Genomic DNA, 13,162 nt, shown 5'->3' on the forward strand with positions numbered 1-13,162 from the left:
ATGTAAGATGCAGATGTCCCACAAATCTTTTTCCCCTGGTCATCCATCTGCTTGCTTTCTTTGCCTAGTGGAACCAAAGAGGAGGAAGAAGCTGCAGAATGAGACATCTGTGTGGCCGTTACTATGACCGAATCTGAAGGAGGGTCAGCTTTAAGGAATAGTGGATCCAGATAAGAACTTTGTACTTTTTCAGGATCCAAGATGGCACAGATCTCAAAGATGCTGGCGTTAGAAATAGCTGCATTTCTGGCTCTAGGAGTCCAGGCACCGGAGGCAAAGTGGTCACGAGGCCGTTCTGTGATGCAGAGTTTCAAAAATCACAGAGGAAGACATTGTCGCTGTTGGAATATCCATGTTCAGTTTTGTCACACCTCTGATCAAGACATCGTCAAGAAATCATCCTCTTGCCGGGGGTGCATCAGAGAGCATAGGAGATTAGTCTCTCACCGAGGACCAAGACGTTGTGGACAAAGATGGTGTTGTTCTTCTGTGCCTGAATGAGGCATTACAAGATCTAGAACTTCTAGACCTTGACCTTGTTCTAGATGTTGTTCATGATATAGAACAGTGGTGATTAGGTCCCCTTTATCTCCGAGGCGATGGTTGTTGACTCTTATGTGGTGAGGTTCTTGGAACTGTAGGAGGCACAGATGGCGTACTAGGAGAGAACCTTGAAGAATGTGTTCTCTTAGGAGAGGGTGCACGAGGCCTGGAGGGTCAGTAGTGCTTGAGAATACTCAGAGTATGATGTTCCAAGTACTGGTCTATTTCTTATACTTTCTAACAACCTTGGAGAGATATTGACAAGTAACTGTCCTGGACTTAGAAGGTGATCGAGGTATAGATTTACCAAGTCACTGACAGTATTTGGACCTCTGGTGGGGATGTCAACAGAGGCCTTTCCACAACCTTTTTGTCACATGCTTTTCCTTCGGTGTTGTGCGGGGTTTTTCTACAGGTCTCAATGTCGATGAATGTTTTGCAGACTATATCAACGGTGACGTGTGTCTCGACCTCGTGCAATGTGTCTGACTATGATGAATGTCGCTTGGATGTTGATGCAGACTTTGAAGGTCAAGGCGTTCTCAAGGAGTGTCTCGACATAGACTGATGGTGTATTCTCACCGTCGATGTGACTCTCGACTTTGAGTGCCAGGGGTGTTCTGACGTAGAGTAATGAGCTGAGCCCCTCTTCGACTGGGAACATACAGGTATCTTCAGCGACGTCATACCTCTTGACAACGACTGGGATCTCGTTTTTGGGTGTTTTTCACAAGATCTTCCTCTGTGGGGTTCTTTTGGATGAGAGGAGGGCTCTTTGGAGGAAGACTGATGTTCGCCAGGGCCTCTTGTTGGTGATCCTCTCTCTTTACCATGCACAGTCTTCTCATCAATAATTTTACTATAAATGTTACAGTAATATTATAAATGATGTAAAAGAAGATGTCATAATTGATTTACTATCTCAGGTAATTAGCAATACAGGGCGAGAGCACGAATTATAGTTACCTGAAATAACTAACTATAACCGCTGAAATTCTATGGTTTTGTGAGTCTAAAATTGGAACCTAACAACAACGTCCCTGTAACCTTTGTTTTTTTCTGAGAATTTCTAGGGATTTGCTAACGTTAAGTAAGATGCCCATTGCAATGCACGGTTCGGAGGGGGGGTGCTCCTGTTGGAAGTGCATGTTTTACTGAGAATGTCTGACTTCATTCTCATATGGCTGAGAAAGATAGTGTGAACTTACAGAAAATTTGCCTCTCATTTTAGCTTCTGGAGTAACTTCCATAACCTCTATGGGAAAATCATGAGAAAACAGTTTTTTTCTCAAATAAAATTCCAGCAAGGTAAAATCACCTTAGAACAGACTACAATTACTAAAATTAGTATGGTACAAATGATTCCTATTGTAACTAAAATTTGTTATCACCCGTTATACTTTCTCCTTTGTGTGACCCTCAAAACCTGCCTTTCACCACAATGCATTTCAATGGGGTGCATTCATGTATATTGGTCACAAGATGGCTGCCATTACTTTCTGGTTGAAGAACTGACAGCCAATCAGATCTCACCTTGAGATCTGTGCTTAGGCTCCACCAAGATGCACACATTTCTTTTTCCTTTCATTTCTCAAAAAATTTTGAGCAGATTTACACCACACAACAAAAAATCAAAAAGCACTGTTTATGGAACAACAGCTACCTTCCTTTAAATTTGTTGCAATTTCGTCCAGCCGTTCAGGCTGTAGTCGTGTCTAAAATCTATATGGGAATTAAAATGGGAAACACATTTTTTTTACCCCTCCCCTTTTCCTCAGCGCCCGCTTGAAGGCTCGCCCTCACATTTTCCATGCACAAGATTCTTGGGCACACTTTATTGAAAAATGTTGTGAACATTTTCAAACGGCGCCAAAGATATAGCCAAGTCAAAAAATACTTTTTTTCTATGGAAACTAGGTCCTTACTATACCTACCTCCTGCTGACCGCCAATAGGAGAGAGAGAGAGAGATACAACTGTAATATTTGAGAAGTCGTCCGGGGTCCCAGGGCATGGGCGGGACTATTCACTGCTTATGCCTACTGATGAGGATCCCCTGGAAGAGAAGCATTTGCAATATATTGCCCAACAAAATGTAAAGAACATTGAAACCTACCATTGCAGGCAAACCTTGAGTTGATTCACATTAGAGAAATCAAGCCCTTTGGGCTCTGGTATTGGCACAATAACTTCTCAAAGTTATGTACTCCCTTGTGTTATACACATTGGAACAGGAAAGTTTAACACCCTTGTGCGAACCCTTAATAGCAGCATTAGGAACCTTTGTAATGGTGCAAGCATGGTTGCCAATATAATCATTTAAGAAGTAGGACTTCTGAAATCAGAAACCTTAATTCAAGTTTAGTTTTCTACATGATGGCCCACAATAAATATAGTGTTTCAATGATTTACATTCATTGCATGGGTTATGCATCAACAGACCAGGGCGCAAAAGACATGTACTCCCACTTTTTTTATTACTAATAATTATTTTTTTTACCTTGGGGCACTTTGGTATGACAAACAGGCTGGCAGCTCCTTCTGTAATACTGATAAAAGGTGGCACACACTGAGGGACAGAGCTATCTTAAGAGGGTGTTCCCTCTTTTGCAGGGGGGCCATTGCCTCAAGCAAATGAGGAAATCACTGTGCCTCTCCGTACAATGGACACGGGCGCAGAGACAAACATGGTCTTACAAGGTGCACTGAAAATCAGTAAGCCCCTGAAGCCATCCCTCTAGACATGGGACAGGAACCCCAAGGCATCCCCCTGCAGGCGGGTGCAGTCACTCACTCCATCTGCGGGGGAAGGGGAGGGGGGTCTCAAATCCATCTTTAAAAGTGCAGGAATTTTGCCTCTTGCACAGAGAAACACGGAGCGGCTTCGAAGCAGCCACTCGGTATTACACTCAATGTGTGGCCCCCAGGACAGGGCAAGTTTGTGGCTGCACGGAGCGCAGCATATTCATCTTAATAGGGTGTACTGTTCTTCATTGCACCAAGTGCACCCGTTTAATAGTGGGTTGTGGGCCAAAAAAAGGACAGTGAGCCCTATAACTAAAATGGGCCCTGAACGTTCAAATGGCTGGTGCCATAACTTTCTCCAATTAATGGTCACCACTAATCGAAGGAATATACCTGTGGGTACCCCCTCTACCTGATGTATCTTTGATGAGGCACAAGACTATTTGTTTCTAATGGACCAACCCAACTACCAATCAGTTCTGAAGGGCCCTAAGGCAGCCCTTTGCTTAGAGAGTGGATGGTGTATAATGGTGGTAGAAAAATCTGTTACTAGCACATTTCACACACTGTAGTTAATTGACGTCACTTATACTTGCCCAAATTCTGCATGATTCTTGCATTCTGTACAGTTCAAAGACTACTACCTGTTTAGGTCAGTGGAGCAGCAGTCATACAGGTCCACTAAGAGACAGCTCTCATACTCTTATTCACTATGATCAGAAAAAGGCTCTAAATAGGGGAAGCTATGATGAGTCACTTACTTGCTTCACTGCAGCTCTGAAGGCCCCAAGAACAGCAGCCGCACCCCCACAATCCCGCTTCATACCAGGCATTGTAGTCTAGGAAAACCAACAACTATTTCAACATATAATCAATCCATGCAAATATCAGACCATTCACGGTGTTTGAATGTTAATACTTAAAACATTTTCTAAATATTTCCCTGAATTTATGGTGTAATGTGTTTTCCAAAAGATCAAAACATGACTAGAAGCAAAGCCAATTACGGATGTTAACAGTGTCCCGTGTGCAAACACACTGGGATGAACAGCACTGGAAGCAAACATAATCTTGTTGACGGACAGCTTTAGAAGGAACTGGGGTGCTGCAGGCAAGATAAACTAAGTAAAATCATAAAATCTAAACACTGCAGGTGCTGCACACTGAAGGATGGAACCCTGCTCTGGCACGCGATGTTGAACTCATCATTAAGACCAATGTGTCAGTAATGTGGTTCAAGTACAGAAGGGAAATTACCCACAAAGATCAGGCCTGCTCTTAATTGTCTTCACTGCTCAATTATCACTTTAAACATATAGTGCATAGAAGCCTGCAGCAATTTATACTGTACAACCAACGTGTGCTGCAATGCCTTACAAATGAGACTGCTATACAAATGCTAATAATGTAGCTTAGGTTTAATAGAAGTAAAGGCAGAAGGTAACATAGCAAGGTACATCTAACCTACATCATATTTAAGTTCTAGATAGTCTCTAGCTTTACCACATCCTTTTTTCCTTGTACACTTCAGTATTGCTCACTCTTTCATTTATCACACAGCTAAATGAACAATACAATTACTGCAAGTGTTCTCCTGCATTAGAGGTGGGATGTGCCCATGTGGAAGTAACAAAACCTGTGATCTCGACCCAGACTTCGTTTTGTAGAGGTGTATAGAGTGCTGCACCAGATAAGGCTAGTTAAAGAAAACTTACCACCTTGCGTGACTTTTTAAAATCTGAGCAAAACTTTAAATAGATCGCTGACCCCTGCGAGGCTCAAACATCTCGCTATTTGTGTTAGAAAGTGGAGGAGCCTATCTCCGGGCCTTGCAAGGCACGTAAAGGTATTGCCTGCAGTAGATGTAGGTTTAAAAGCCCACGTTTGGGAAGTAATAGTAAATCTGTTTACAGAGCTTATATGTAGTGCGCAGAACCTCAGCCTCGGCTGCAGATACTTAGACAAGTTATACAGAGGCTTTCAAAGGGAAATCTTCAGTACAAGGTGTATGTAGTAGTTGTTCAAATCAAACCGGTATCAGGAACAAGAAAAACATTTCCGCTTGAAAAATTATCTGGACACGTGGCCCAATGTATCAACGCTCACCTCTGGCTACAAGAATAAGAATAGATGGCTTGCAATATAAACATTTGTCTAGAGTCTGCGCATACACCAATAAAATGCAATACTATATAAAAAACAAACAAACAAAAAAACTGATTGGTAAATGCAAACTGCTCGAAGTTCACAGTTCTCATCCCGAAGAGACAAATAAAACAGGCTGATTGGGAAATAGTATGCGTCATCTTCTGAATCACTTGGGTAATCACCATAAGATATGTGCAAGAAATGCTTGCTGGGATTACCTTTCCCTTGATACTGAGGCCGCCAGTGTCATAGACAATCCCTTTGCCCACCCAAGCAATAGTCTGCGTGGCACCCACTGGCGTGTGGCTGAGAATCACCAAGGCAGGCGGGTGTTCTGCTGCTTTACCAACGCCATAGATTCCTAAAGAAGCCAATAAAAGTAGAAATTATGGCTTTATATGAATAGTAAAACAAAGAAGCCAAGTAGCATGTGTTATTCTTAGTGAAAATATCATGGGCAGACAATGTATTAACCAAAAAAGCTGTCATTACAAGGGTTTTAACAATGGGTATCAGAGGTAAAGCAATTTCAACTGTACAATTTTGTGTTATTCTGTTAACTTAACACTTCTCTTGGACAAACAGAAGAGTAACCACAATGACAGGTCTGCAGTGACAAGAATGAAGTCCACCTCTAGTACTCGCCAACTATAACCAATGCTTCCCACATAGGTGACAATATGAATAAACACTCTACCAGCCATACTGCAAAGCTCCTGCTAGTAACAAAATGGACAAGGTTAGGTTATGTTATGTTGATTTTTATAGCACTCTAATCACCCACGAGGGTATCTAGGGAAAGATGTGTAGGTGTGTTTTCCACAAGGTGCTTACACAAACAGCCAGGTCTTCAGCTTCTTGCGGAACTCAAGAAGTGAGGAGGAGGCTATGATGTGCTAAAGGAGGTCATTTCATGTCTGTGGTGTGATGTAGGAGAATGAGAAACCTCCAGTTTTGCTTTTGCCGATGCATGGTCTTCTCATGTCTCCAAATGTCCCCCATTGTTTAAAAATGTAAAATAATACGGACCAACTTATTGTGTGCAACTGATCAACAGTCAAGCTCCATGCTCAAAGCAAGTTCCAGCAGTGAGGCTAGAAACAATCATTCGTGATGGACCAATACTGCATCGCTGCACTTTGGACTAAGCAGGGTAGTGCCACAAAGGACACATATTAAAGGCTGACCAAAGAATGACACCATGCCGTTCTTAGTGGCTTCTTGTTAGTAGTAAGCGATTGCGTGCTATGTGAATGATATATATAAAAAAAGTAACACTTGCGACCTCAAAAGGTGAAAGAGAAAACAGAGCATGCAAAGCAACACAAATATATCCAGAAATCAGTCAAGTATAAGATGCATAGGAGGGCAAGAGCAAAACTAGAGGTATTGTATGGCTCACGCTACAGGAAAAAAAAAATTCAATACCCATGTATATGAAAATCCAAACACATTTTAAATGTTAGAGATGACCGTTGTAGTGAGAAGCGAGGTGACTCCAATGAGCCTCTAAATTACGTTGGTTTGGAAAGATTTGGTAAATACTTTGATTAATAGCAGAACCTACCGCCAAATCCCTTTTCTTTTAATTCTTCATCTCTGATAATTGCTGGTACTATCCCCAGATCTTTCCCGACAGCTTTAATTTCCTGCACAACGTTTGTCAAATAATGAAAAAGATATAAAAAGAGAATGTCAAGATCTACTCATGTTTAAGTCACGGAAATTTAGAATTTGAGTGAGCAAGAAGGAATATGTGATGCCTGGCATGGTTTAAACTGCAGCAAATACTTCTTATTGGTGGAATGTCCACACTCTTAATTCTGCGTTACAAATTATGTTAGTGGGTAAAGTTCAGTTTCCTCAAGGTTTTCCAGCTGCTGACATTAAATCTCATGACTGCACAATTCATCTCCTCAAAGTTTTTTCGTTTTACATATGACATAACATGTATCAGTAGTACACTGAACAATCTTGCTTCAGCTTTTTTGGGAGAACGCAATCACATTTTTCAAGTCTGTGTTTATCATACAAGCTTAGTATTTATAGGGGAATTTTTAGACAAAATATTTTTTCCACTGGGTCCGTGAGAGTTAAAACGTTTAAAGTGATGTTGCTGAAAGTTCTCACCACAGAATCTAGATTAAACTTCAGAACAAACAAATGCTCCTCCCAGGTGTATCTTGTTTACCCATAAAGATGCTGTACTCCGAGAACACTTGCAAGCATATCTTTCAAAGAACATAGTTATGGGCTCAAGACACACTCTTCAACAGAACCATACCAACCTCAATGAAGTGATCCGTGTTCATTTCATTACAAGGAGTGTCTACAATCCGGGCAGCCAATCTCACTCCCTCAGCAGCACTCTCCAAACACTAGAAATGCAACAAGGTTATGGAAAATGTTGTTATATAATGAGAGGTAGGCCAGTATGAATCATTAAAACGTTTTAAGCACCATCGAAAGAAAAAGTGAAAAAGGGAAATGAAGAACTCCTAAATAACTGAAAATAAAGTATTCTCTTCAGTAGGTGTAATAAAAGATACTAAAGTACATATTTATGATACTAAGAGAAGAGCAGCTGCAAAAGCCAAAGGCTGATCAAGAAGGTTAACAGTCAATAAAAAAAACACCTGCTCTTTTTTGGATGCCGTTCCCACGACAAACCGCGAGAAAAGAAAAACCCTGGTCCATAGGGTGGCACGACATGCTCTTTCCCACACTTATTGCACTCTGGGTACCAAGCCACGTTAAGAATCGCAGGTGACAAACAGGCAAAGAGACTCCCTAGCACGTCACCTTTCTTGAGAGGTGAGTTGGTGCCAATGGCAGTGCTGGGAGAAGGCAGTTATGTCCATCAAATCAAATTCTATAAACTTGCAATGGTGCTGAAAGTGTATAAGAAGGAAGTCGTTTAGCCTCTGCTCAAAGACAGCCTCTTCGTTTCAAGGAGGGCTATAAACCCTTTATATCCAAAAACCTCTAATGGCCATACTAACCTGTGGAGGCCTGCCCTTCAGTGTCCTCAGTTTCCAAACCGCCATAAACACGGCCCTAAGTGTTACAATAAGGAGGTGTGGGGTGGTGGGGAAGAGGCACTAACTAGCAACATCCATCAAGGAGAAGCCAGCAAGGTATGGAAGCAAGTGTGCCTCTAACCCAGTGCATTGCATGGGTGAGCAAGCGCTGAGGTGCCTGTGTCAATATTAAACCTTGCCGTGGTGTCTTCTTCAGGGGCTGCTGAATCAGTATGTGACAGCATTTTTCTTTTACTAAACAAATACAAGAGCAACCCAGAATATCCACGTGAACCTGGATATAATTATCACAAAGTACATATCCATGTGAAACTCATTTACAATCAATTTAAATATTATAGCAGAAAAATCTTGCTACTCGTTAACTCATGCAAAAAATTCTTAAGTGAAGATGAAAATCATCTGTCTAGAATCTTTAAAAAAAACTCCACTGAATCCAGTACCAACACATATGTGAAAAATGTGTTTTTAACGCTTTGAAAGCTGCATCTGCATATAATGGTGAATCATTTTTATAAGCATAAATTAGGAAAATAAACAAAGAGTGATAGTTGAAACAAGTGATCCCCAAGTGAGAAAAAGACACCACACAGCATTTTGAAAAAAAAACCATATATATATATATATATATATATATATATATATATATATATATATATATATATATATTGTCTATAGTTCTGTGATCTTTGGTGTATCTCACAGAAACAGCCTCTTATTAAGTTATGAAGTATGCGTGTCAATACATTGATTGATAACTCCAAACATAATCGAAGAGGTCTTGTCCGATTAACGGGTCGACGGCGTTTCGACATTCATGCTGGATTTTAGGGTCTCATCAGGACAAACAAATGAAAAAATGACTTGCGGAACGGTCAAGGAACAGACTATCAGTAGTGAGTGTGCTACGATGTATAGAAACAAAAAAGGGTATGTTTAAAATAATATACATACTGATGAAAGGTTGGAATTATTCAAGAAAGCTTCAGCTGGATGTTAAATATTGGTATCTGGAAAAAAGGGGTCTAAATTCAGTAAAAAAGTTTATATTAAAATTAATATTTGTGGGAGCAAGTTATATTAAGGCATAACTCACCACTGTCTGACCCAGAACGGTGCTTTTGAAAAGCACCGTTCATGAAAAGCATTCTTGAGCCTGTTGAAACTAAACAAATGACAGCTTTGGGGGAAAAAATAATCTTTTTTACCTTAATATAAGAGCTGGGTATACTGGCAGCATCTTCCCACAGTAGGGAACGCTGTATTTTCTTTATTCTGAAGTCAGGATACAAGGGAAAGTCAGACCTGACTCTCCTTCTATAAATAGCCTCTGGAGACAAGCCTCACTTTGGCACTAGCCCCAGGGCAAAAGGCAATTAGAAACAGCTGTGGACAAGTTCAAGAAAAAGATATTATACTTTGGGCTTGTTTGGGTATATAAACAATAATTAAATGTTAATTGAAACAGTTGTATAAGTGAGGTGAATGTAATCTATTAGAAATAAATACTGAGCGGAAATAAAAAAAAAGGGGGGAAAAATGTTTTTAAAAGAGGATGGTCGAATGGAGAATCGAACCTAGTACCTCAGCCTTAATAGGTAATGGAAATGCCATTAATGTGACAATCCATTTCAGGTTTCAATTGCCCCTCCCCTCATGTTGCTCTGATCTCCAAATAAGCAGGTTCCTTGCCCTTCTCCTTATACATATGTCCATGAGCCACTCCTAACCATGTATATACCTGGTTACTATTTCCCTCATTCTTTATGTCCTTTTCCTCCTTAATTCCTGCCTGAACCTTTTTTAATTCCCTCATTGTTTATGCCCCATATCTACCACTTCGTAGATACACTGTTACATTTATTTGGTTGAGTGAACAGATTCCTATTCCACAAATACAGATCATATTGGCTGAGTGTAATGATGTTTGTAATGCTCCGAATCAGTGGTAAAGCAACTCCTTTGCCTTTTTTCTGATTTTTCACCATTATTGGGAAGTCTTTTAAATTATCTCCTTAGTGGCTGTGTGACACCTCCATAACCTACCAAGGCCCAGAAGCCAAGGTCAATCCCTGTTTTGACCTAGAAATTCCTTTTTTATTTATTTTGTATTTTAATACATTCTTTCTCTCACGAAGTATTTACATTGAATATAATTCACTATCAGTTCCTGGATTCCAAATTTTTTTTTAATTCTCCCGAACTAATGGTATTAGCGAACCATTCGTCCAAATGACATTTAACCCTTATTTTAGGAAGCTGCTTTGATCACCTTCAGGATGGCTCTGTGGTGTTTCAATTACCTATTAAAGCTGAGGTACTAGGTTCAATTCTCCATTCAACCCATTTCCCCTCTTTTATTTCCACTAAGTATTTATTTACCCCTTATTTTGGGAAGCCGCTCCAATCACCTTCTGGATGGCTCTATGGCATTTCCATTACCTATTAAGGGTGAGCTCCTAAGTTGATTCTCCATTCGACCTTCCTCTTTTTCCCTCCCTTTTTTTATTTCCGCTCAGCATTTATTTCTAATAGATTACATTCACCTCACTTATACGTCTGTTTCAATTCACATTCAATTATTGTTTAGACTACCTAATCCAAACAAGCCCAAAGTATAATATCTTTCTCTCAAACTTGTCCAAAGCTGTTTCTAAGTGCCTTTTGCCCTGGGGCTAGCGCCAAAGTGAGGTTTGTCTCCAGAAGTTCTTTATAGAAGGAGAGCCAGGTCTGACATCCCCTTCTATCCAGACTTCAGAATTAAGAAAAAAACACAGCGTTCCCCACTGTGGGAAGACGCTGCCAGTCTACCCAGCTCTTATATTAAGGTAAAAAAAGATTATTTTCTCCCCTCGAGCTGTCATTCATTTAGTTTCCACAGGCTCATAAAAGCTTTTCATTTTTTTAGGTGACAAAAAGCATCATTCTGGGTCAGACAGTGGTGAGTTATGCCTTAATATAACTTGCTACCACAAATACTACTTTTAATATAAGCTTTTTCACCAAATTTAGACCCCTTTTTTTACAGATACCAATATTAAACATCCAGCTGAAGCTTTCTTTATTAATTCCAACCTTTCACAAGTACGTATATTATTTTAAATATAATCCTTTTTGTTTCTAAACATCATAGCACACTCCTTACTGGTGGTCTTTTCCTTGACAGTTCCCTAGGTCATTTTTTTGTCCTAATGAGACCCTAGAATCCAGCATGAGGGTCGAAACGCCGTCGACACTGCTTCGGACAAGACTTCTTCAATTAGGTTTTGAAATATCAATGTATTGACAAGCATACTTCATAACTTAATAAGAGGCTGTCTTTGTGAGATACACCAAAGATCACAGAACTATAAGCGATTTGTTATTGCTTCATGGTGTGGATTCTCTTCTCACTTGGAGATCACTTGTTTCAACTTAACTTTTTGTTTATTTTCCTAAATTATGCTTATAAAAATGATTCACCATTATATGAGAATGCAGCTTTCAAAGCATTAAAAACACGTTTTTCACGTATTTGTTGGTACTGGATTCAGTCGCATTTTTCTTTAATATTTTTTATCTAATGCTCCGTTTGGAAAACAATGTTTAGTAAAAAGAAAATTACAAAATGATTCATGCAGGATTTCAATAGAACATTCTAACTGGCACCAATTTACCGCCCGGTGGAACAGAAATGTGGCAGGCAACAACAAAACATTGGACCAATTGATGTAAGAAGTCAGAGGACAGAACAGAAGAGGACAGTAAATGTGGACCCTGGAGTAAATGAGGTGGGGAGCCCGAAATACCTTGAGAGTCTCCACTTCTAGGGGTCCATTGTCCTGTCCAACCAACAGAAACTCAACTGTCACCCTCTTCTTCTCCGTGCGCCTTGACGCACAAGAACGGCGGGTGAACAAAGGGAACGCCCGGGCAATGGCGCAGGCAGAAGCAAACACTTCTGAACGCTCGCAGACCATCTGAAAAAGAAAGAAAGAAAAAACAAAACACATTTAGCAGATAATGTCAGAACCCCAAAATCGAGAGAGATTTGGTTATTTGGTTTGCTTTGCAGAAAGAATCCATTGCACAAAAGAGAGCCTGTGGGTAGAATGTTACACTAAACGCCTCATTCTGACTAGTGAGGAATTTGGAAAATAGCATGTTTTTTTCTCTTCGATTATAGGATTACCACAAATTGTATTCACTCCTCAAGTTTGGCATGCACCTTTGCCTTCAGGCCACAGATGGAGGTTATTTTGTGAGCAAAACAGTGTGGCGGAGCTGCTTTTTTGGAAGAATGTGGGGAGATTGCCTAAATGAACATTTGCGTTCACCAATCCCCCTTTAAAACATGCCAAATGAATACTCTGGTGTGAAAACCGACTTGATAATATCAACAAACAACTTTTTACCAGATGTTTCTTTGATTTCAATCATTTCATTCAGAACACAACAGCAACGACACAAAAGAGAAAGTAAATCTGCTGTCCCCCCAACCCCGCCAAACACCACTATTCATAGAAAGTATGAGTAAAAGATGATGTTCACAAGCCCAAAATCAAACTCCACGGTACTTTAACCCACAGGGTAACTAATACCAGTTAAAAAGTAACCCTAGGAGTAAGTCAGCATTTAACTCTCAAAATATAGGAACTCAAGTATCACTTATAAACCCATGAAGCTACATTGGAAAGTGAATGAGTC

The 13,162-nt window shown here is 40.2% G+C and overlaps 1 protein-coding gene across 1 annotated transcript in view; it reads right to left on the minus strand.

Annotated features, from left to right (window-relative positions):
• NPEPL1 (aminopeptidase like 1) overlaps positions 1-13,162 on the minus strand; it is a 75,547-nt gene that overhangs the window by 46,786 nt on the left and 15,599 nt on the right. The window contains exons 3-7 of the mRNA XM_069243436.1: positions 12,265-12,435; positions 7,724-7,813; positions 7,003-7,084; positions 5,654-5,796; positions 4,049-4,126 (exon numbers count right to left, since the gene is read on the minus strand). Coding sequence (XP_069099537.1) covers positions 4,049-4,126; positions 5,654-5,796; positions 7,003-7,084; positions 7,724-7,813; positions 12,265-12,435 — 564 coding nt within the window. The remainder of the gene's footprint in view (positions 1-4,048; positions 4,127-5,653; positions 5,797-7,002; positions 7,085-7,723; positions 7,814-12,264; positions 12,436-13,162) is intronic.

The sequence above is a fragment of the Pleurodeles waltl genome, chromosome 7 (assembly GCF_031143425.1).
Source record: "Pleurodeles waltl isolate 20211129_DDA chromosome 7, aPleWal1.hap1.20221129, whole genome shotgun sequence".
Classification (NCBI taxonomy): domain Eukaryota; kingdom Metazoa; phylum Chordata; class Amphibia; order Caudata; family Salamandridae; genus Pleurodeles; species Pleurodeles waltl.